We start from the raw sequence: 22,999 nt of genomic DNA, 5'->3' as shown, positions 1-22,999 counted from the left end.
GCTCTGCCACCTCGCCCACCTCCCCGACCATGGCCAGCAGAAGGTTGCGGGGCTGGTGAAACTGGTTCCAGTCCCGCTCGTCCGTAAAATCGGCCTGCATGCGCCTAATATCCTCGATGGAGGGCTCGGAGCTGAAGGTGAACCTCTGCGGCCGCTTCGACTGCGGCGACGCCTCTGCACCATCTCCGTTTACCGCAGCTGTGTGCGCCTCTTCATTGACCCCACACGCGTCTTTTCCGTTTGTTGCCATCATTTTCTGTGTGTTTAAACAAACTCCGAGGCTTGTAAACAACCCGCCGCTCTCCTATCCAGTGAAGAAGTCCCGCCAGTTCTCAAACCGGAAATGATGCCTCTTTACGCGGAAGCTGGAAAATACACAATGCTGGGGCTTGTAGTTTTAAACCTCAGCTAGCGGCGTAGGCTAACTGCTAGCTGCTGCTTAAAAAAACTACAATTCCCGTGTTTGTCAGAGCAGCGACACCAACATGGCTGCCTCCTGTGTTGCAGCAAGTGAGCTGCTCAATAATATAAAACAAATATCAGCCTTGCGTCCAAAGGCTTCGTACGCAGTTAGGGCCGTGAGCACCACAAGCCCACAGTGCCACGCTCAACTCCCGCAGAGGGCACGAAGGTAAGAAAGGGTGCTGGGTTATTGTGTGTGCGTGTGTTTATCGTCTCTGACCTGCAGGTTAACCTGCATGTTGCCTTGGTGTTGAGCTATAATAATACCTCTTTAGGGTCTTCTTATTAACAGCAGCCGGGTGAGAAAAGTCATTAACGGCAGCCTCCACTTGTCAGCCTGGTGAAAAACACTGCAGACAAAAGAACATTACTGCGTATGCGACATGATACGCGATTTCATCAACAAAATACGCCCTGAACATTATGCATTCATGTGGTCGAACAGCTTAATATACGTTTATTAGTCTTTTAAACGACATTTGGAGTATAAGCTTTATCTTGTGGCTCGGTTAAAAACAGTTAGCAGAGGATGGTTTCGATCCAAGTTGTTAAAAAAGAGTTTGTTAAAAAACTACCATCATAGTTTCAGTTTAGGTATGGTTATGTACCAGATTATTTTTACTACTTCCTGGATACTCAACTGGCTGCCTTGGAGCAAAAAAAAATGTCATGTTACTTTTATTCTACTTAAATAGTTCAGTTTCATGTGGCTTTATGCTTCTAGCCCAATTTAAAATTAGTTATTTTTCTTTTTGCTCTGTTTTATGTGAAAGCTATAGAGTAGCTAAGGAAAAAACACACATTGTGTGTCTATATTAGATAAAGGATGTTGAATATGGAGCTGTCAGGCAGGAGGAAAAAGAGGGAGACTACAGAGAAAATTCATGGGTGTAATGAAGGAGGACATTTAGAGACCTGGTGATACCAGGGGGTGCCTTTTGCTAAGCATAGGCGATGTTGTCTTTATCAGTTTTATTTAGCTTTTCAAAGGGTTAAGGCAACAGTACAGACAGCAGTCTCTGTGCTTTTGTCACTCGAAGAGACAAGTTATCCATCTGCCATGGTCACAGGATGCCGTTAGAACACTGTAATAACAGATGACGTCAACATGTGGTGCAATGTGAAAGATTACACGGAGACAGAATAAGACAATATTGAGCCTTTCATTCAGGATGCTCACCAAGCCTCTTACATCTGTGGCATAAATCATGTTACTGTCGTGCAGTGTATCATACATCAAATGCAGTCTGTGTCTGAATAACAGGATGCCACGAGTTAAACAGATTAATGCAGACAGACATTTTAAGCTTTTCATCTCTGAAGAGTGCTTTAGGATTGCGTGCATGTTTCAGCTGAGAGAAACTACACAATATCAGTCCACTATGTACCAGTCACACTCCTTTAGGATATTAAATCAAGGCTACAACATAATGCAATTTAAATAACTACTGTATTATTATGGGCTCTTTACTTTACAGTATAAGCACCTTAATGCAATTGTGGTTGTGGTTTGGCACTACATAAGCAAAACTGAATTGAATTGAATTGAATTGAACATCAAAGTGCCACCTGAGTAGAACATCTGTTGTGGCGCAGACACTAAGCTTTCCTACTAGTTTTTCTCATTGGTCACAGATATAACTGTGGCTGCAATTCTTTTTGCTTGTATCTAGATACAAGCAAAAAGCTATTTTTTTTTTACTTCTCATCCATAAATAATATGCTCTTTCACGCGATTCAGTTTATTTTGAAAAGTCTCAACAGGATCTTGAGCTTTATTGTGAAAGGTTTATGTGGAACATAAACAAGCGGACACGCGAAGGTGTTACCGTCGTTGTTGCTAACCACAACGCATAAAAACAGGCGCTTGTCCGTCCGTAGTGTGGTTATATTACATATAAGAGAAAGAGAGAACTTTAAGAAATTAATATAGCCACTACAGTGACCATCAGAACGATGAAAAAATATTGCCGTAAACAGTTTATTTTGCGACACCACCAAACAAACGATAGCGTAAAATGAAATGATAGATGTTTTTATATCGTCATCCGATATATATCGTTATATCGAACAGCCCTAAAGAAGATTATTATTTACTCTCTCTGTTAGGATTATATTTCATTTAGATGATTGATAAAAAAAAAAAAATCCTCAGTGCCTGAAAGTGAGCTTAACTTTCATATTGTCAGGACACCACAACACTACCAAGAAACTGTAAGTGGGACCAGAAGTGGAAACACTAACTTTTCAAAAGCAAAGCCAGAAACTGAACAGCTGTTTTGACTCGTGCTGTGCCGTTCATTCATCTTTGAGTCTGTTATGGCGTTTTTCAAGTTTTTATTAATGAACTGAGAAAGTGTAGTTTCATAAAGTTGTGTCATTTGCAGCCTACCCACATTTGTTCCTGTGGGCCACATTGTAGGTCAGAATAAAGTTTTTAGGGCTTAAGTTAAGTTATAGTCTCCAAGCCCAGCCTCTGGCTTATTTGACAACAGCTGTAAACAAAACAAAACACAGGTTTCTGCATACATTATTGAATGCAGAATTTATTAAAGTAGAATATGAACTGACAGAATAAGGCCTTTCAAGGTGAAAGGTCCCAGTGTCTGAACATAGTTTCAGAGCCATATGGGAAGATGTCCTTGCAAACTCTTTGGAAAAGGACAAAACGTCTTCTTCTTCTTTTTCTTCTTCTTCAACTTCTTTTGTGCTTTTGCTTCCTTTGTGAGAAAACAGTGTACATCAAAAGCACTGCCAATTATAAAGTGTAATTGTAGGCATCTAAACACACTTCAAACCCATAACCCGCACAAAATTTGCTCATTTCCTTAACACCTCTAAGCCAGATTGTATTTTCCTTTGCCATAGTACACAAATACAGCCCACCTGTGTAGTTGAATTTTCTTTCATGTTTTTTGTTTCTGTACCGCGTGTCTCAGTGCTCCCCAGCAGCTGGTCGGCGTGGTGGGTTTGGAAATTCATGCTCAGATTAACTCCAGTACCAAGCTGTTCTCCGGCGCTCCGGTTCGCTTCTCGGCTCCTCCGAATTCCCTGGTGTCATTCTTCGATGCATCCTTACCCGGCACATTACCTGTAAGTTATGCTTCATGTGATTAGAATAAACGTAACCTGTCATTCTTAGATCATCTGTCCCCATAATGTCCCCGTGTGTCCCCAGGTCCTGAACAAGCGCTGCGTCGAAGCAGCGGTGATGACAGGACTGGCTCTTAACTGCGCCGTAAATAGGAAGTCGCTTTTTGACAGGAAACACTACTTTTACGCTGACCTCCCTGTAAGTTCTCGTTTTCCTGTCCTCAGTTTTTACTTTCTGTGCAGCATCTAGGGATCGGTGGGAAGGAGAGTGACAGCACAGGAGACAGGGGTTATCTAAGAGACAGGACTCATTATCATCCTCCACGCTGCTTCCTTGCTTTGACTTTTATGCAAGCTGTGCTCGTCTGCTTTCCGCCTTTCCATCACAACTGTTCCGGTGAACTCTCCCAGCCGTGAGCTCTAATTTAAATGGTGAGCAAGTCTTGCAGAAGAAGCAAAAAGCAGTGTTTTCCCCACATACACAGAAAAATAACACTGAAAATGACCAGTGCTTTTAACTTGCCAGCTCATTTCCTTCAGTTCACTTCAATTTTTTTATTATCCACAGGTCATTGCCTCCTCCATGCTGTTAATTTGGTGCTTGCTCTCTTTTATTTACTTAATTTCAGTCATTATCAGAATTGGAAAAACCATACATGAAGTAACTGGATGGAACTGCACAGATTCACAACTTATCATATTAACTGTGAGCTAATATTATAAATTGTAAATTAAATAGTGAAAGTAAAATAGTTGGGTGAGCAGAGGCTGAATGATCTCCAGTCATTAACCAATAATGGGCTCTATTTGGATATTGGCTGCCGGCCATTTTCTTAAAGTGGATGTTTGTGTTTTGTAATGTTGGCTATCGCACTCTTAATTGAAACTATCCATATGGTTACTGTTGAATACCCCCTCTTAAAGCAGCAGAACGGATCCAGCCAAACCAAAACTTGTAGCAGTGTAAAGTTCGAGTGTGTGCTAAACTCATAGAGTGTATGTAAAGAAAAAAAAATGGACAAAGCCATCGTGATGTCAGCCATAGGTTTCTGAAGCTCTGCTTGGAGATTTTGTTAGCATCATCTTAGCCGCCTTCATGTTGCTGGTTTGAAGCCCAGAGAGTAGAGTGCTAAGCATCTCACAAACAGAACCACAGATACCTGCTAAGCATAATACAAAAGTTACTAGATTTTGACACACCAAAACTGGTGGTCAGAAAATTGCATTTAAAACATGCCAGTAGAGATCAACACCACAAATGCAGCCAAGAGATCCAATTCAGTAACCAGGACTTTCAAAGGTGTTGCGAAACAGCATCCCGCTGCAAAGCAAACACACTCCTAATTTAGCTTTTAAGACCCCAAGATGCTTAAACTCCCATCACTTGGTGCAGTAATTGCTCCATGACCTGGAATACGCACTCAGACTTGGATGTGCTAATTCTCATCTCCTCTGCACTTTTTTAAGTCACTGGGGATTGGCTTTAAAAAAAGAAAAGAAAAATGCACCGAATGGGAAAAGAAGGAAACAAAAGTGACAAGGCCTTTGTGACTGCAGGCTCTAATGTTATAGTTGGCTGCTGAATGTCTATATGCTGTGGTGTGTATCAACATGCAAAGTCATGCATAAATAGAAAAACAGAGGAAAAAAAACTTTTTATCTTGAAGTGAGAGAAGAAAAATTAATAAGTGAATGTTAAATTAAACATATTATTTAAAATTAAAAAAAAAAAACAGGACATGTAAGAGAGAACATGAAAGAAGGTAAGGAGGGTTGCTAAACGTCCCCAGCAGGTATGGCCCCCACAGGAGTAGGTCACAGGGGGCCAGGGCATGCAGTATTTAAATATCTAACGGCAGGATGTATAAGCTGAATAGTAGCAATACTGGAAGAGATACCCCAACCTCCCAAAAAACCTTCTTTAACGGTGATATTTCCATTAAACTGTCTTGCCCAAGTCATATTCACTTTGCTTTCTGGAATGGAGTGCTTGCATGGAAAGGTTTCTCAACCCTTCAGTAGCCCTGGGGTAATTTTACTGCCATTATAAATGACATTTTAAGGCTTGGATGGAACAGACAAAATGTCATGGGAGGTCTACAGTGACTTAGCCAACAGAGACCTCCTGCTAATAAATCTAGAAATTTCTCAAAAGAAAGGTGTAAGAGAATTTTACTTTTCAAGTTTGTTTTCAAAGTGTAGCCAGCCCTGGTAAGACATTTTGCTAACAGAGCTTTGGGCAAAGTAATGAAGAGGGTAATTATGGACTAAATAAAAGTTTCATTTTCTTTGGAGTGTACCATATTTCAATGAAACTGCTCAAAGAAGTTGATTATGGAGAGTAGCAAGCAAAAAACAAAAAACTTTAGCTGGTGGTTTTATTTATTTACTTTCTCATCTAACTTGACTTTATTGTGTGCAGATGTGACTGCATAAGCATGATGAAGAACATCCATTATATGCAGATCTTTACAGACTGACGTTCTCCCGTTTAATTTTAGGGGAATTACTGATTTTGTGGCAACAGTGCACATTTTCACTGTTGTAAATGATACATTGTCTCCTCTCAAACTTCATCAATCTTCCAGCAAAATCCCCTCCAGAAGCGCGGGGATTATTGTTGGGCTCCTCTCGCTTTCTTGCATGTTTGCAGAACTTTACATCATCTCCTTTGGATTCATCCTCAACACACACGGCAGGATTAAGATTATTATTTTTCTTTTGAGAACTCGTGCCGGTAGGTTTTATCCCAAAGCCTTATTGATGTTTTAAATACCTAGTGTAGTCTGCTTTATAATCACATAGTTTCCATTACTCTCACAGCTGCTTAAAGAGGGTGGTCTGTCTCAGTGAAGCAGCTTGATAATCTCAGAGTCAGAGTGGCTTTAATTATGCAGATGATGGAATATTCTTCACATTCGACCAAAAGTTTGAGTGCAGTCTGTGCTCGTAAAAACCAAACGTGGAACAGGATCGAGGGAGAAATTATCCCGCCCTTGAAAAATACATTTGTAAATTGCATTGTACATTATTGATATGTTCCAGTAGAAATCCCTGATTGCATTTTGTAAAACACCACAGTTGCTCATTAAATGATTAATGCCGCTGTCCGAGCAGCATTCCTTCATTGAATTGAAATGGCAGGCAAGGCACATATATAAAGTTTTTAACAGCCCTTTAATAACATGCCTCAGCAGCTCCACGCTCATCTAAATAATTACAATTTCCTTGAGATATTAAGTTTCCAAATAAACAGACATGGCCTGGCCATTGAAGCTTTGACTTGTGTTTAATGAGAGAAATGAAATGTCTTCGTGACCTCGGCGGGGTAGCCGAGGAAAAACATCGGTGTGCAGGGGCGAGGAATTAGACGACCGACTGAGTCTTGTTTGTTTAGACTTTGGAATGAGTCAGAAAATGACTCAGGGGCTCACAATGTGGAAAAGAGTTGAAAGTGTGTGTGTGCGCATTTGATCCTGCTTGAAACGGCGTGTGAGCAGACATGCATCTGTACGAGTCTCAGGAAGTGCTCATTAGGGCTCCGTGTGCTGTCACAGAGTAATTGCGAAAGCTTAATGTGGGTACAAGGATGCTGTTAACAGTAAACATGGCTCATCCAAAAAGCAGCTGATTTATTATGCAGGAAATGTAAATGGTCTCCACTTATTCAGATGCTCCCTAATGTCAGTAGTTAGTTGCACTTTCGCCTGCAGAAATTGTCATTTTCAATGACCAGAGACAAAACTCGTGAAAGGATTAAGTGGGAAAGGGGGGATTTCTGATGAGCTGCAACGGTAGTCACAAAATCTTGCAGATTTACAGATCAAATCCACCAAGAGGAGCAGAAGTTGAAAAAGAACATCCCCAGGAATCTTGTTGTTTTCTTCCTGTTTCTTTTAAAAGGAGGAGTTGTGGAAGTGATTGATTGTGTCGATCAGGCGCATTGTACAAACAGACTAACAGCCCCCCCCCCCATCTCTTCTCCCACGTCCTCAGTCTCCTTAGCATAAGTATGATTAATGTTTAGGTCTTGTGATGTGGTTGCCATGGTAACGTCGAAATTAATACTCGGGGCAGCAGGTTCTTCTAGGAATAGAGGAGCTCATGAAATATTGTGCTTTTGTGAGCAGAAACCTTGAGTGAAATGTCAGCTCCTCCTGCATTATGACAGCCGAGCCAATCGCCGCGTCTAACTGACGCTCCGCGCCAGACCTTTACATGCAGCCATGACGCTGCAAAAACTCTACTGCGAGACTTCACGAAACAGTCTTAATTAAAAGGATGTATTGGTTAAACAAACTGAAGGATCATTTCTTCATTCAGTTAAAAAGGAGATGAAATTCCTATTTTAAACACATATACACTCACTGACAATTTATTAGGTATGCCTTGCTAGTACTGGATTGGACCCTTTTTTGCCTTTAGAGCTGCTTTAATTCTTCATGGCACCAGTTCAACAAGGTGCCGGAAACATTCCTCAGAGATATGTGGGCCATATTGGCATTTAACAAACCAGTCTTCAACCAACCAGCTATCCAGCACTCATATATTTCACTATACTTTAATTCACATAGCAGCTAACATAATAATTATAGGACATGTCTTTTAATCACACAGTAAGTTGGGGCATGTTTTCAGGTTCTATTTTTTATTGAATTTTTTTGTATTGTATTTTCTTGTTTTAGGCTGGATACCAGATCACTCAACAACGTTTGCCAATCGCAGTAGATGGCGTGCTTACTTACAGCTTCCTTGGAGGGAAAAAGAGGAACCAGGTGATGAGAAAAAATGTGACCATCAAACAGATTCAGCTGGAACAGGACAGCGGCAAGAGTCTCCACGATGACGTCCGCAGCCAGACACTCATAGACCTCAACAGAGCAGGTAGCAGTACAGAGGAAGAGTCTGCTCAATGAAAAAAAAATCAATGATAAATCAGTCCTGCTCATCTGTCTTGTACATCCAATAGTAGCAGCTTATTCCTGTGATTGTCCTGATGCCATTTAAAAGCCGTCACTGAGCTAAACCGGTCTTTGCTTGATTTATTTTTTTATCAAGAACTACAGCTAAAAACAATTGGACACCGGCAAATACTGTATTTACTGCATATTTACTACTCATTGATTAGCTGTTTACTCCGCCACTGAACTGGTATTTAACAATCACTGGAAGAAAAACCTCAGAGTTATGTGTCAGAGGCCTGAGGGCTGCCAGTGTGTAGCAGCAGGTGTTTGGCAGTTGACTTTCCTAAACCATCTTTTGATTAAGAAATTAAACTATTTTTAAGAAGATGTTTTTATGATTGACAGACAGCAGCAGCAGCTGGAAAAGTCATAGAATTCCAGTAATAATGTTTTGATTTTAAAAAACTAATATTAGGTTAATCAACAAAGCAAGGGTTTATCACTGAGCTCCAGACCCTTGAGATGTGAAACGTTGCTGTCTTCAGGTGTAGGTCTGATGGAGCTGGTGATGGAGCCAGACATGAGCTGTGGAGAGGAGGCTGCTGCAGCTGTCAGAGAGCTGCAGCTCATCCTGCAAGCTCTAGGCACCTGTCAAGGCAACATGTCTGGTATGGAAATCACTCTCTGTCTCTCTCCTTCTCTTGTGCTTCCAAGCTGCCACACTTCTAAACCTAAACTTAACTCTCTCCGCGTGCATCTATTTACCTCTTTTTGCTCAGAGGGGCAGCTGAGAGTGGATGCCAACGTCTCGGTGCACAGACCCGGAGAGCCACTGGGCGTCAGGACAGAGGTGAAGAACATCAACAGCATTCGATACCTTGCCAGAGCTATAGGTAAGCACCGATAAAAAGTTTGAGACTCAGTAGCAAGGATAGCAGAAAGCGCCTCAGGCATTCATTCATTTATTTTTTGAATTTACTTTATCTGAAAGGGTCTTAACTGCACGCATGATTGCTCACACGTTTTAGTCCTTTTTTAGTTGACATTTAAACAGGTCATGTTCAGGATGAAATTGTCACGGCTGGCGGAGGAACACAGACGAGCCGACAACGAACACAGACCGACACCCACTAAATATACACACACAAGGTAATCGGTTAATCACACACAGGAGGGAAGAACAGCTGAACCCAATACACATGAGGACCGGAGGAGACAAGCTGAACACAATGACAACAGACACAGACCTTCAGAACAAAACAGGAAATCTAGAACCCGAACCGGACACAAGGGGGGAGGACACAGAATAACTAGAACAGAGGGACATAATCATAAAACACAAAACGCTGGGCCAACGACCCAGCACCATGACAGTACCCCCCCCCTCCAAGGGCTGGCTCCAGACAGCCCAAAACAAAAACAGACGACCAACCCAGGGCGGGCGGCGGGGGGCCCAGGACGGAGGGACCAAAACCAAACAAAAAAGAAGCTCCAGTGATCCAAAAGAATTGTCCAAAACACAACACACACTGGAGTCCCTGAACAGGGTCCCAAAACATAGTTCAGGAGGCCGGCCCGGAGGCTGACAACTCAGGAGCCTAGAACAGTTCATCTCCGGGGGCCGACCATGTGGAAGGCAGTGGCGGCGACGGGGAAACAGTTCAGGCGGCCGACCGTGCGGACAGCAACGGCGGCGACGGGGAAACAGTTCAGGCGGCCGACCGTGCGGACAGCAACGGCGGCGGCGACACAAGTCCGGAGGCCGGCCGCGCGGAAGGCAGCGGCGGCGTTTGGGAGGTCGTCCATAACGACGATGACGCCCAACAAGCGGCCTGGCAGATGACCGCCGATGTCGAGGCGGCAGTTTGGGACCTGAAGGCTGCGTGGCCCCCACAGCACCAGGTGAGACGGAGGCCGGACCAGGCGAGGCTGAAGCGGAGGCCGGACCAGGCGAGGCTGAAGCCGGACCAGGCGAGGATGAAGCCGCAGCAGGCGGCGTGGTTGAAGCTGCTGCTGCTGCCGGCGGCGTGGTTGAAGCTGCTGCTGCTGCCGGCGGCGTGGTTGAAGCTGCAGCCGGCGAGGATGATGAGGCTGCAGCTGGACGGGCTCCTCGGGCCCTCCAGCTGACGAGGCAGGAAACTGGACGGGCCCCTCGGACCCTCCAGCGGAGACAGGCGGCTGGACGGGCCCCTCGGACCCTCCGGCGGAGACAGGAAAGTGCTGGCCGGGCTCTCCAGAACCCCCAGCGGAAATAGTCACTGAACCAGGGGGCACAGGGGCCCCTGGCACACGCAGGGCTGAACCAGCAGGCACACGGGCCTCTGGAAAACACAGATCAGAACCAGTAGGCGCACGGGCCTCTGGCAGGGACAGATCAGAACCAGCAGGCGCACGGGCCTCTGGCAGGAACAGATCAGAACCAGCAGGCACGGTGGCCTCTGGCAAACACAAAGCAGACTGCAGCTGCACAGCGCATTGACTCAGCTCAGGCAGCGACAGCCGGGTGCGGTCCTCAGCTGGCTTCTTAACCTCCAGGGGTCCAGAGTCGGCTGGGGGCTGAAACCCAGCCTCTGGGGAGGCCCTGAAGTGCGTCACAGTCTCTGAACTGGCCAGCTTTTGAGGACTGATTACAATATTGTGCGGTTTGTCTCTCTGCTTGGAATGGACAGATGAAAAATAGTTCTTTTCGGGTTGGACTGACTTAACTTGTTGTACAGGAGGAGTTGGTGAAGATAATGGCTGAATAGGCGGCTGAGCTGATAATAAGGCTGATGAGTCTTCTACCAACTGAGCTATTGACTGGGCTATGGATTGTAACATAGTGTCCAATAAGTCTGGCTGTGACTGTAACTGGACTATGGGTCGTGAGGCTGAATGTGATGGAGGTGACGACTGAGCGGCTAACTGAGCTAGCGGCTGCTGGGCAGCTAACTGAGCTACCGGCTGGGCAGCTGACTCAAAAAACACAGCCCCGGTATAAACAGTCACACGGTCTGGCGAAACAGAAAAAGTGTCTTTTCCACTCACCACAGCCGGCATCTCAGAAGTCTCGGGACCCGGCTGTGGCGATGGGCGTCGGCGGCGTGAACGTCGCTTCCTTCTCGGGGATAGCTCCGACCGGCCGGGTAATTCCACCTCCGGCGGGCCGGGCCGCAGATTGCCCGGCGGGCAGTGCAAAACATTCACCACCGGGCTGGGTCGGGAAGCGGTAGCGGCTGGAGGGTGAAGGTGCAGTTCATTCAGAATGAAGTCCTGTGCGAGCGGGTGAAGAGAGTCCAGTAGCCAGGGGTGAGCAGAAATTAGCTGCTGTAGCCTGGCTTCTACAGCGCGGTGAAATTCCTCTCCCTCACGTTCAAGCCACAGGTTAACCAACCTCGAAACAGAGTCGAGTACTTCCTCCCGAAACTCCTGGGAAGGTGCGGATGCTGCTGGGTCCATGTTTGGTCGGCTCGTACTGTCACGGCTGGCAGGGTGAGCCGTGTGGTGTTGGAGAAAAGGAGGACCCAAAATGCGGCAGTGACTGATGTTTCGAGTGACGTTTATTTACAGGTGGCAGAACAGACAACGAAGTATGAGAGATTAACAACGGAAACCTAAACTGGGAGAACTAAGGAGCAAACCTGAAATCTTAACAAAACGGAGAGCAGAGCAGAGAGACGCAGACTAAGGAACAGGATACCAAGGAACACAGACGAGCCGACAACGAACACAGACCGACACCCACTAAATATACACACACAAGGTAATCGGTTAATCACACACAGGAGGGAAGAACAGCTGAACCCAATACACATGAGGACCGGAGGAGACAAGCTGAACACAATGACAACAGACACAGACCTTCAGAACAAAACAGGAAATCTAGAACCCGAACCGGACACAAGGGGGGAGGACACAGAATAACTAGAACAGAGGGACATAATCATAAAACACAAAACGCTGGGCCAACGACCCAGCACCATGACAGAAATAGTGTTTAGAAATAGAGTTTTGCGTTTTGTGGTAGCTGCATCTACCAGCTTGTGGTAATATTGTCCAGGTCAAGATGTCTTGTGCCTAGGATATGTTGAGCTGATTTTGACACAGGCTGTAGTGCAGCTATTATATTGTAATACTTCACAGTGCTGCTGTACTTTGATTATGGCTCTTGTATTAAAAGCGGAGGTAAAATGAACAAGCTGTCAGTGTTTTCTTCTTCAGATTGCATGAATGGCTTTTTTGGACAGTTATTAAGTTGCTGAACTATTGACATGACATATGTAGCAGATGTTCTATAGATTGGCTTTATTAGCCAAAAATCCAAAACTTGGAAGCTGACTCTCAAATTTTTACACTTACATTTCCTTTACAATCAATCAAGTGAAATCACTTCTATTTTTACATCCCTGTGTCACAAATATTAAACATTTGCTGAATGTTCCCTTGATCATAATAAAATAGCATGGGTGCAAACTTCACCCATGGTTGGTGGAGGAATACAATCTAGACAGTTTTTCATTTGCCAAAGATGAATAAGAGAATTAAGAGGCAGCATCCAAGAACTTTGTACAGATAGTTTTGGAGGTACAGAGATGTCTAGGAGAGAGAACAATGCACTTTTTATTCAGACTGATTAACACAGTGCTGGAGAATGAGAGGATGCTTGAGGAATGAGGAAGAAGCACACTGATACCAATTTTCAAGAACAAGGGTGATGTGCAGAGCTTTAGTCACTAAAAAGGGATAACTTGATGAGCCATACCATGTACCACACCAAGTTATAGGAAAGAGTTATTGAAGCAAGGCTAAGAAGTGAGGTGACGATCAGTGAGCAGCAGTATGGCTTCATGCACAGAAAGGGCTCTACAGATGAGATGTTTGCTTTGAGCAGGTCGATGGAGAAGGATGGAGAAGGTCAGAAGGAGTTGCACTGAGGTCTTTGTGGACCTAGAGAAAGCATATGATAGGATGCCAAGAGAGGAGCTGTGGAAGTGCATGAGGAACTCAGGAATGGCAGAAAACTATGTGAGGGTGGTACAGGACATTTATGAGTACAGAGTGGTGAGGGGTGCAGTAGGAGTGACAGATGGGTTCAAGGTTGAGGTAAGTCTACTCTGAGCCCCTTCTTGTTTGCAGTGTTGATGGACAGGTTGGCAGATGAGATCAGGCAGGAGACTCTGTGGACTATGATGTTTGCAGACAACATTGCAGGTGGAAGAGAGGCTGGAGAGGTGGAGGTGTGCTCTGGGGAGCAGAGCAATGAAAGTCAGTAGAAGCAAAACAGAATACATGTGCGTGTGAGTGAGAAGGGGGCAGAGGTAACGCAAAGCTGCAAGGAGTAAAGGTAGAAGAGTTTAAATATGTTGGGTCAACCATCCAAAGCAAAGGACGGTACACAAGAGAGGTGATTTTGGACCCAAGGATAGCAGCAAGAGTGAAAGGCAAAGTTTATGAAATGGCAGTGAGAGGGAGATGGTGGCACTGACAAAAAGACAGGAGGCCGAGCTGGAGATGGCAGAGTTGAAGATGTTTATTTGTCATTAGGAGTGACCAAAGCGGCCAGGATTAGAAATGAGTACATCAGGTTGATCAGTCTGGAGACAAGATTAGAGAGGCAAGGTTGAGAAAGTGGATATAATGGATAGGGGATGTTGAAGACAGAGCTGCCAGGTAAGAGGGAAAGAGGAAGACCACAGAGAAGATTCATTGAGGTCATGAAGGATGACGTGCATAGGGTTGGTGTCAGAGGAAGCTGCCAGAAAGAGAGTGAGATGGAGGCAGATGGTTCCCTCTGCTGACCCCTAAATGGAGCCGCTGAAAGAAGCAAAGTTGGGATAAAAAGTTTTAACTTTTGTCATTTTTAATCTGACTAGCAGCTCTATGAAAACATAATTGTCATGCTGCATTTATTAATTAAATCCATGAACTAAATACTTGTACCAGATTATTACTTGGTTGAACCCCTAACTTCCCGAAGTCTCCAATCAGTCTGGTTGCCTTGGAAGGAATAAATCTCATGTTACTTTTACTCCAATATTTCCCTTTCATGTGGCTTTATACATTCCTCTTTTTCATTTGATAGCTATAGAAAAGCAAAGAAAAAGCATGCGTAGTGTGACATAACCATCATATTTTTACTATGTCAGTGCCTAGAAATAGACCCAGTTTAGTAAAAGCAAAATTGCTGGATTCATGAAGAGGCATTAAGACAGGAAGCATAGTTGAAACTGACAGTAACTTGTGAAGCGTAAGTTTTTTGGACTGACAGCTATTCACAAACAATTAGCTGCGTGATAGCAGCATGTGATGATTAACTGACTTCTTGCAGCTGTTCATAGATTTTGTGTCAGCTATAACTTTGCTGATTTTTAACTGAGCTTCACTTCAAACAAGCTAGTAGTCTCAGAAAATTTCAGTACTTGAGATGCAGGTTTTGGAAGTGCGTTTTGGCATATAGCAGCGCTGTGCTTCAGTTATTTATCAATTAAGTTGTTTCACATTTACTCTGCGGCTGAACTGATATTTAAAAGTCACAGGGAAAACAAAAGGCTGTTTATCAGAGTTCTAATGTGGCAGCACTCAGAGAGTCAACGATCACCGGCGTATAACAGCAGGTGTTTGGCATTTAGCACCAAATTATATTTGCGGTTCTGTATTTGTGTTCATGTTCTCCTTGATATTCATCAGACTACGAGATCCAGAGACAGATTGATGTCCTGCAGAGAGGAGGGACGGTGCAAAACGAGACCCGGGCGTATGATTCCAAATCAGGGTAAGAGGATGAAAAAGCAGCGTCTTCATGCCAAGATGTAACCGCTACAGCACCCTGTGACTGGGATCTCTGCCTGCTTCATTAGTCGTGAGCTTTGCTGAGGACGAACCATCATGGTAATGATGATGAATAGAGCCATTTGGATGCTGCCGTCGTTCTGTGTTATCTGTGAGCTATGTGCTACTCACAAGCTTATGAGCTCACAGAATAAGGCAGCTGAGGCCTTGATCATCCTCTGGTACCTCCCTCCCATGAGGTCTTGTATATCCGAGGTACATGGTGAAGCATGCTAAACAGTGTGTGGTGATGACCTGTGGGTCTTTCTTCTCATTCCTGTGAAAGTGGTCACAGATCTGACGCCACTAGTTTGAAGAAAAGCAGGCTCACTGAAAGGGATTCCCACACATATGTTCATTCTTTGTTTTGAGTATTTTCATGTTTGTTTGATCTTCTCATATTGAGTTATCATTTCTGATACTGCCACCTTGTCTTCTAGGGAGACTCTACCTATGAGGGACAAAGAGGGTCTTCAGGATTACAGGTGAGTGTAAGTTCATATTGTAGGTGTTTATAAAATCAGAGGAAGATCCTCTCACTGGGGTCTGGAGATTGACAGGTAGCTAAACAGACCTCACCTAAAGTGTGAACCGACGTTGAATGTGTTGTAGTTTAGGTAGGGGAATGATTGACAGGTTCAAGGCTGATGGAGTCGAATGATCAGGTGGCCAAGTGACAGCACAAGACGACCTTTTTCCCCCAAACTTACCCGTACTGCTGATAAAACATTGTTCCCTGTTTTCACTCACCCCTCCTGCTTTTTTCAGGTTTATGCCAGAGCCCAACCTGCCCCCTCTGATTCTGTATGAGGATAATGCATCACTGCCCACTGGCATTGATGCGTGCCAGGTGGTAGTGGTGCAGAAGATAAAGGAAGGGCTGCCAGAGCTACCAAGTGTCAAAAGAGACAGGCTGGTGCAAACGTACGGCATCCTACCTGAGCACAGCTTCACTCTGGTGGTGAGTTTCTGAGTGGGAGAAACTGGGTGAAACCAGCCAGTGGGAGAAAAGGTAGTTGATCAGGTCTTACTCGTGTAGCTTGCTGGACTTTAACAGGATGTAGTTGTATACTGATGAGCTCTGCTTGTTTGATTCTAATTAGATCACTTTTTTATGTCAATGTAGAATGAAGATGGGTTGGTGGACTACTTTGAGGCTGTGTTAAAGGCAACCAAGAAGGAGCCAAGGAAGGTGATTGGCTGGGTAACAAATGAGCTGCTGGGTCACCTCAAACAGCAAGACATGAGTGTGTGCCAAAGGTGAGACACAGACTGACACATAAACATGCTCCAAGTTCCAGGATGAGCATTTATCTAACCGCCAGGTAAAGACTTGGGGTCTCATGGGTGGCATGGTGGTGCAGTGGTTAGCACTGTTGCCTCACAACCTCCTAGTTGGCTGTTTGGGATTTCGACATTCTTCCTGTGACTGAATGAGTGAACCAGTCCTTTCTGTTCCACCTTTTCATTAGACCCTGAAGCACCCAGTCTGTTTCAGACTGAAAACTACTAAATAAAAGAAATGAACTGGATTTCGAGTGTCAGGAAACTCATGTAAAGAAAAAATAAGAATATTCTGAATGTGTGCAATGCATTTGTCTCATTAATCAGAAATCCCAACAAAGGTGGGACCTACAGCTGTTTCTTTCAAGTTGTTAAATTGCAGCTACACACCGGGGCTGCTGTCTAAACATTATGTTGCTGGAAAACATTATGCACACTGTTTTTTGGCTCGGAGGCGATTGTGCAGCTGTTATGATGGACTGAAAGAGAGGAGCAGCCACAGTGTAAAGATCAACCTTACCCTTACCATCATTCACAGCATCATCATTGAGAAATTAAAATTCTGATAAGTTGGTCTGACAAGTTAAACTCCACTGTAGTGGGATTTTTTTTTTTTAACAAAGAAATTGATTCTTTGTTACAAAAAAATCCCACTAGACATCTTTGTGGGGACCCGAAATTGGAACGTTACTATATTTGTGGGGACCAGCAGTCACTTAGGAGGACAAAAGTGCCTGTCCTCACGAGTTTGAAGGCATTTTTGAGACTCAAAATGTGGATTTAGTGTCAGGGTTACAATTAGGCTAAGGGTTAGGCATTCATTTTGATGGTTAGGGTAAGCGGCTAGGGAAATGTGTGTGTCTGTGTGTGTGTGTGTGTGTGTGTGTGTGTGTGTGTGTGTGTGTGTGTGTGTGTGATAGGAAGTAACTCATCAGCTGATAAACACATAGCTTTGAATAAGCTGATCATTGTAAGGCTCAAGTCAAACAGCTGATCCTAACAGCAGTGCAGTTGTTCAGAAAAAAACAAACAAACTGCAGACTTTTGAGTGATGCCACTAAAGCCAAAGTTATTGAACTAGTTACACCCTAGATGATTTGCACTGGATTAATGACCTTTCAGCGCCCCCCCCCCCCCCCCCCCCCCCCCCCCCCCCCCCCCAAAAAAAAGAGATGTTATCTTTGCGGTGGAGTGTTCTGAATGATGGCTTTTTTATGTTTATCTGAAAGGGAGAGCACTACAGCTTTAGATACATAAATAACTCTCATCCATAACTATACAACAGCAAGCTGGGATATTCATTAATTCTGTCAGTGAGAAAGCTTTTTGGAGAATTGCTTTTTGAAGGCTTGATCTCTCCCTAAATAAGAAAGCCTGTTAGCTTGAAGATCTTCTAAAACACTCTTGACATTAAAGAGATTTTGATTTGGTATGAAACGAGTTGCCATGGTACCTTTTACACTTGAAACATTAAAGAAAAAAAACACACGCACACACAGACAAAGGTACATTTCAGGCCACCAGCTATGAATAAATAACACCTGTTGTCTCCCACCGTTTCTGTTTATGGCACTGTATGACGCTAAATGTCCAACACTAATTTCAGCGCTTTCAGTCTAGCAATTTTCCTACAGTGGCAGTTCAATAATTACTGCAGCTAAAAGAAAAATGAGGGCGGTCAAAGGCGTCTGAGCTGTTGGTCCAACTGAGATTAGCAATGGAGCACAATGATAATTTCTTTGAACTCATTAAAGGCCGGAGTCATTACACAACACATGAAGTTTAAGTAATGGACTGACGTCAGCACAGATGCTGTGTGAGCTTTGCTTTATCTGCCGTTGCCAGACTGTTGTGAAGCATTTGTGTGCGAATGAACTCCAAAGAAGCTCGTGTTTATTTATGCGTAACGTTGCACTGGCTTTGGTTGAAAGGAGGAGGGTTGAAGAAAAACAAAGAGTGGCAAGCGGTTTAGAAACTGAATCATATAAGTACTTGGAGGAATATTTTGAGTATTCGGAGCTAGGGAGGAAATAACCGGAAGTTGGTTAGCAAATAAAAGTTCTCCAAGTGTTGCAGTAATGTCTGATGCATGACCTCTGCTGCCCTGTCAGGCCTGCCCGCATTTCCTCTCGCTCCTCTGGCTCTAAGCCATTGACTTGGATTAATGAAATGAGAAATTGGGAAGCATATTGGTGGGACAGCTAGAGAAGTGAAACTCCAGACATGTCATTAAGAGCTCATCCAGCTCAGACATGTCGCTCTCCCAGAACCCCCCCTTCCCATCCACCAGGGAAACTGCTGGGGGCTGCCTGTGAGTGAAACTAAGTGGCATATTTGTGGCAGGATGGCGACAGCATGATGACAGAATTGTGAAATGTCTCACCAGGCCCACATGATGGTAATGTTAAAAATATGAAGATGTGAAAAAAATATAATGAGGGTCCCCTATTTCGATCCCGGCTTCCTTTTTGGGGGGGTTTTGTCCCCAACAGCTGGATGAGCAAAACTTTATCTGAACCACCTAATTCATATGGGGAGATTATTGCTGAACTTAAATCTGAAGCTTCTGTTGTTACAAAAAGGTTTTTCAATTGAATTGTCATGAAATATTCAGGTTTCTTTCATTAAGTTTGCATAATTCTATCAAAAAAGAGAAGAAGAAGTAGCTCGAAGTGGCAGACTCTGGATGTATCAACTATTTATTGCATTACCTTTAGCTCTCTATTTTAACAGAATATTCACACCTTATTATTATTTTCATCTCATCTGTTCATTCTTTGATTTCTGTTTTCAGCTGTGCTACCACTCTCACCCTTCATCCTCTGAATTATCATCTAGTTTAACATCATTTTCTGGATTCTGAAGAACCGACTTCATTGCTCACAAGGAGAGTTTTCTTGCTCACAGGCGGTCTATTATCAGATGTTTTCTTTTTCATCTTCAGTCCACTGGACTCGGCTGTTTTCTTATTCCTAACTCGAATGCTTGTCAAAAACCTGCTGCTGTCCTTTTCACGTTCTCTTTGTAGTTTGTCTTGGCCCTGCCTTGGGTGATGGGGAAACAGCGACAGGAGACACAAAAGCTTAGTGCCTTCCTGGGTATTTGATCTTGCCGATACGTTCAGTGCGCTCATGTATATTTATATCCTGATCAGTTGTCCTCACAAGCCGAAAAGAAATATTACAAGATGAGGCGATGATGTGAATATTAGCCCTGCTGGATATATGAAATGATAACACTACCTGATACTTTGGACAGAAGTATTAATCTGTCTACAGTGGGAAAAAAAATATATATATATATGTATATAAAATCCACTCCAGGATTATTGCATTTCATAAATGACATGGGTAGTAAACAGAGTCAAGGCTCCCAATAGGCGGCACCAGTCACCTGTGCTTTCTCATGGAATGAGAGACCTAGAAGGCACGGCTCATTTTGCTCCGTGTAGCATCTTAGCCCAATCTCTTCCCACAGCAGACGGATCCACTTATTTGATCTGCCATAGGTTTTACCCACGATGCCCTTCCTGATGCAACCCTCCAGGCTTGAGATCAGCACTTGGAGCAGACTAGCTCGAGATGCCCTGAGGCTAGGTTTGTGCTTTCTCTCCCTGATTGGTGTGTAAAGTGAATGTGTTAATCACTTCACTGCATTTTTAAACAGTTATTCATAATTTTTGTTACTAAAAAACACGAGGGGTTGCCACAGGTGTTGATTCTTAACTTTAACTAATTCACTATAATACTGCCTGTAACATTTTCAGAGATGTATTCATTACTTTATAATTATTTTGACCATTTGTGCAAGACCTCAAGCTATTTAAAAATCTCTGCTTTTTATTCAGTTGATTGCAGTGCAGCAGTTGTCTTACAGATGTCGCCGAGGCTGACGGACAGCTTGGGAGTTTCATAATCCATTTTAGCTTTCTTTTTTATTTTGCTATTAAACCAAAAACGTGTGGCGGTTAACAATCACTGCCCTTGTTTATAATGACGAATACTGCTGCTCTTAGAGTGTTTTGGATGAGTTTTACCAGAGAAGAGTCTACACTGATTGTTTGTAACTGGCATTTTGGTGATGTGCATCTAGTAGCCAAGAGGAAAATGCATCTTCGAATATTAAATGCTCAAGACTAGATTGAGGCAACTGACATCCCCTCCCCTCATGTTTTTCACTAGTATTGAATTTGGCTAGGGTTAGTGTCACTACTGTTAACATGAGGTGATACCTGGACACTACTGAAGTTGCACAGGTAGACCAAGTCCTTCAGGATGACACATCAATATGTGCGATTGCCAGAAGGTTCATGGTGTCTCCCAGCACAGCCTCAAGAGCATGGAGCAGTTTCCAGGTGAAGGACAGTTAATCTAGAACAGCTGGAAAAAGCCGTAGAAGATCCTTAAACATAAAATTTCTGCAAAATGGACTAGCCTGTCACATCATTTTTTCACTTTGATTTCAGTGTCTTTTAATTCAGTCTTATGTAGGTTGATCATTTTCATGTTTTTCAACAAGATGTTTCTAATACATTACATATCACTACACATAGCCAATGTTTTTTTTCCCCCATTGAGATCTGATATTTTTTTCAAAGTGGTCCTTTCATTTTTGTCCATTGTACTCTTGGATGTTATTGAAACGATTGAAAATTGTCTTTTTCTTAAATATTTCAGACCTATTTATGTTAATATTGCAAAAATCAGGTATATAATTTTAGATCAATTGCACACCATGGCTGTCATCACAACTTTGTTTTGCTAACAGATCATACATTTTAGTATTGCTGTGCTCCAGAAAACGCTGCATCTATATTTCAGTGTCACTGGTTTGTGCTCGCAGCGTGGACTGAGTCGAATATTTCGCCGTGCTTGTCATTCGCATAGCTGCATATGCAGCAACAGCAGCAACGGTTCGTTGCCCCCTGAGGAAAAATGGGTGATCTCATGACAGGTGGAGATGATGTGTCACAAACATATCAGAGTTTTTGTTGGTGCAAGTAATGCACACAATATAAGGGTACATTTTTATTGATGCAGAAAACTATTTTTCGGATGTGTCGGTCATGGATCGTAGACCTCTGATGCTCCATGAAGCCCACTTTGGGAACGGCTGGCCTATGGAATAAACACGGAGGCAAGGAAAAGACAAAACATCGCAGGCAAATCACAAATGTTGATTATTTTGTCCTTTCGGTGCAATCCTCTCCCCATCTCTTCTACCATTTATATCACAAATTCAAGTCCATCTATTAAAGTGTGATTAAATTACCGCCTTAATTTGATTTTAGCCCAATCTCTCCTTCTGCCCTGGCGGAGCTGCTGGAGCTCCAGGAAGCAGGACACATCTCCTCTTCAGTTGCCAAGCAGGTCGGTCAGCTACACAGACAATGCAATTATCCCCTTTCGGTCTGTCATTCAACACACACAACCCAGCTACCGCTTGTTTGTATTCTGCTTCTCACGGGTTTCTCCGTATTCTTAGGTGTTCCAGGAGATGTGGAGGTCACCAGGCAAGACAGCCCTGCAGATCACCCAAGAGCAGGACTTGGGGCTTGTTAGTGACACCGCACAGCTGCACATCATCTGCCAGAAGGTGGTGGACTCGCATCCAGATGAGGTCAGGGCTCACAATGTCGCGTGTAATCACGAGTGAAACATCTCAAAAACATGTCCAAAAATCCTTCTGTGTGCCTCTCTGCAGGTTCACGCGATCAGAAGCGGGAACAAAAAAGTTCTGAACAAGTTGATGGGTCTGGTTCAGAAAGAGACCAAAGGAAGAGCTGATCCAGTTCTGGTGAGGGCGATTCTACAGAAGAAGACCTCGTGAAGATCGCACTGTAGTGTGAGACGCAACTGCATCAGTCTGACAATAAGACATGTTAGAAAAATAAAAACTATTTTGGCCTAATGGAAAAATCAGGCCCCTATTCTTATTTTTGACTTTGACATTTTGTAAATATTGAAATCTATTCTCGTCTGTATTTATGTTTGAGAAGTAATAAAGTTTTCACTGTGACTGTCTGTAGCGGAGGTGCATTGCCGTTCAGTTTGTTTTGCCAGTGAACAAACAGAATTTTGAGTCTTTCTTTGGATGTCCACTCATGGTAATAAGATAGTCAAGGTGGCTTTTATGTGCAGTTCTTTTATTTAAATCTAGTAGTCATGGCCATCAGGGATGGCTGAAAAGCTGATCTTAAGTATTATTTCCCTTAAAGCGAATGTGTGTAATTCAGTTTAATTCGTTCCATATAACTTAATGTGCCATTTGGCTATTGCTATGTTGGCCATTATGGTCATTTGTGAGGCAGAAGATGAAACTGCTGACATGACATTCGCTGGCTTATTGAGAGGAGCTGAGAAAACCTGCCAGCTCAAGAATCCAGGAAGGAACCCAGTCTGAGAGCTCCCTCTGGTGGTTGAATCATGTCATAATATGACAAACATACC

At 43.6% G+C, this 22,999-nt stretch overlaps 2 protein-coding genes across 3 annotated transcripts in view; one reads left to right on the top strand and one right to left on the bottom strand.

The window, feature by feature from the left end:
• The window catches only part of dctpp1 (dCTP pyrophosphatase 1), a 1,308-nt gene extending 955 nt beyond the window's left edge, over positions 1-353 (bottom strand). The window contains exon 1 of the mRNA XM_084931675.1: positions 1-353. This exon is cut by the window's left edge and continues 955 nt beyond it. Coding sequence (XP_084787801.1) covers positions 1-253 — 253 coding nt within the window. The 5' untranslated portion in view covers positions 254-353.
• An 83-nt stretch (positions 354-436) lies between these two features.
• On the top strand, positions 437-22,577 carry gatb (glutamyl-tRNA(Gln) amidotransferase, subunit B). 2 transcript variants are annotated; one of them, XM_084931672.1, is made up of 13 exons: positions 437-631; positions 3,402-3,555; positions 3,641-3,754; positions 8,241-8,442; positions 9,005-9,127; positions 9,239-9,352; positions 15,126-15,210; positions 15,707-15,751; positions 16,035-16,227; positions 16,393-16,526; positions 21,841-21,919; positions 22,035-22,169; positions 22,254-22,577. In XM_084931672.1, the coding sequence occupies exons 1-13, from the start codon at positions 486-488 to the stop codon at positions 22,377-22,379; spliced, it is 1,650 nt and encodes a 549-aa protein (XP_084787798.1). In that variant the 5' UTR covers positions 437-485; the 3' UTR covers positions 22,380-22,577. The 2 variants fall into 2 exon arrangements, with proteins under 2 accessions (XP_084787798.1, XP_084787799.1); XM_084931673.1 differs by having other exon boundaries at positions 440-631; positions 8,241-8,439.
• The last annotated feature ends 422 nt before the right edge of the window (positions 22,578-22,999 follow it).

Source organism: Perissodus microlepis, chromosome 6, assembly GCF_051167445.1.
Source record: "Perissodus microlepis isolate ML-2025 ecotype Zambia chromosome 6, ASM5116744v1, whole genome shotgun sequence".
NCBI lineage: Eukaryota > Metazoa > Chordata > Actinopteri > Cichliformes > Cichlidae > Perissodus > Perissodus microlepis.
This window is presented reverse-complemented; position numbering and strand designations above follow the sequence as displayed.

Bases quoted from the DNA above. Each gene is read 5' to 3' on its own strand.
- gatb (XM_084931672.1), top strand. From the start codon at position 486: ATGGCTGCCTCCTGTGTTGCAGCAAGTGAGCTGCTCAATAATATAAAA. The intron at 632-3,401 runs GTAAGAAAGGGT...CGCGTGTCTCAG, and splicing joins CTCCCGCAGAGGGCACGAAG to TGCTCCCCAGCAGCTGGTCG. The intron at 16,228-16,392 runs GTGAGTTTCTGA...ATGTCAATGTAG, and splicing joins AGCACAGCTTCACTCTGGTG to AATGAAGATGGGTTGGTGGA.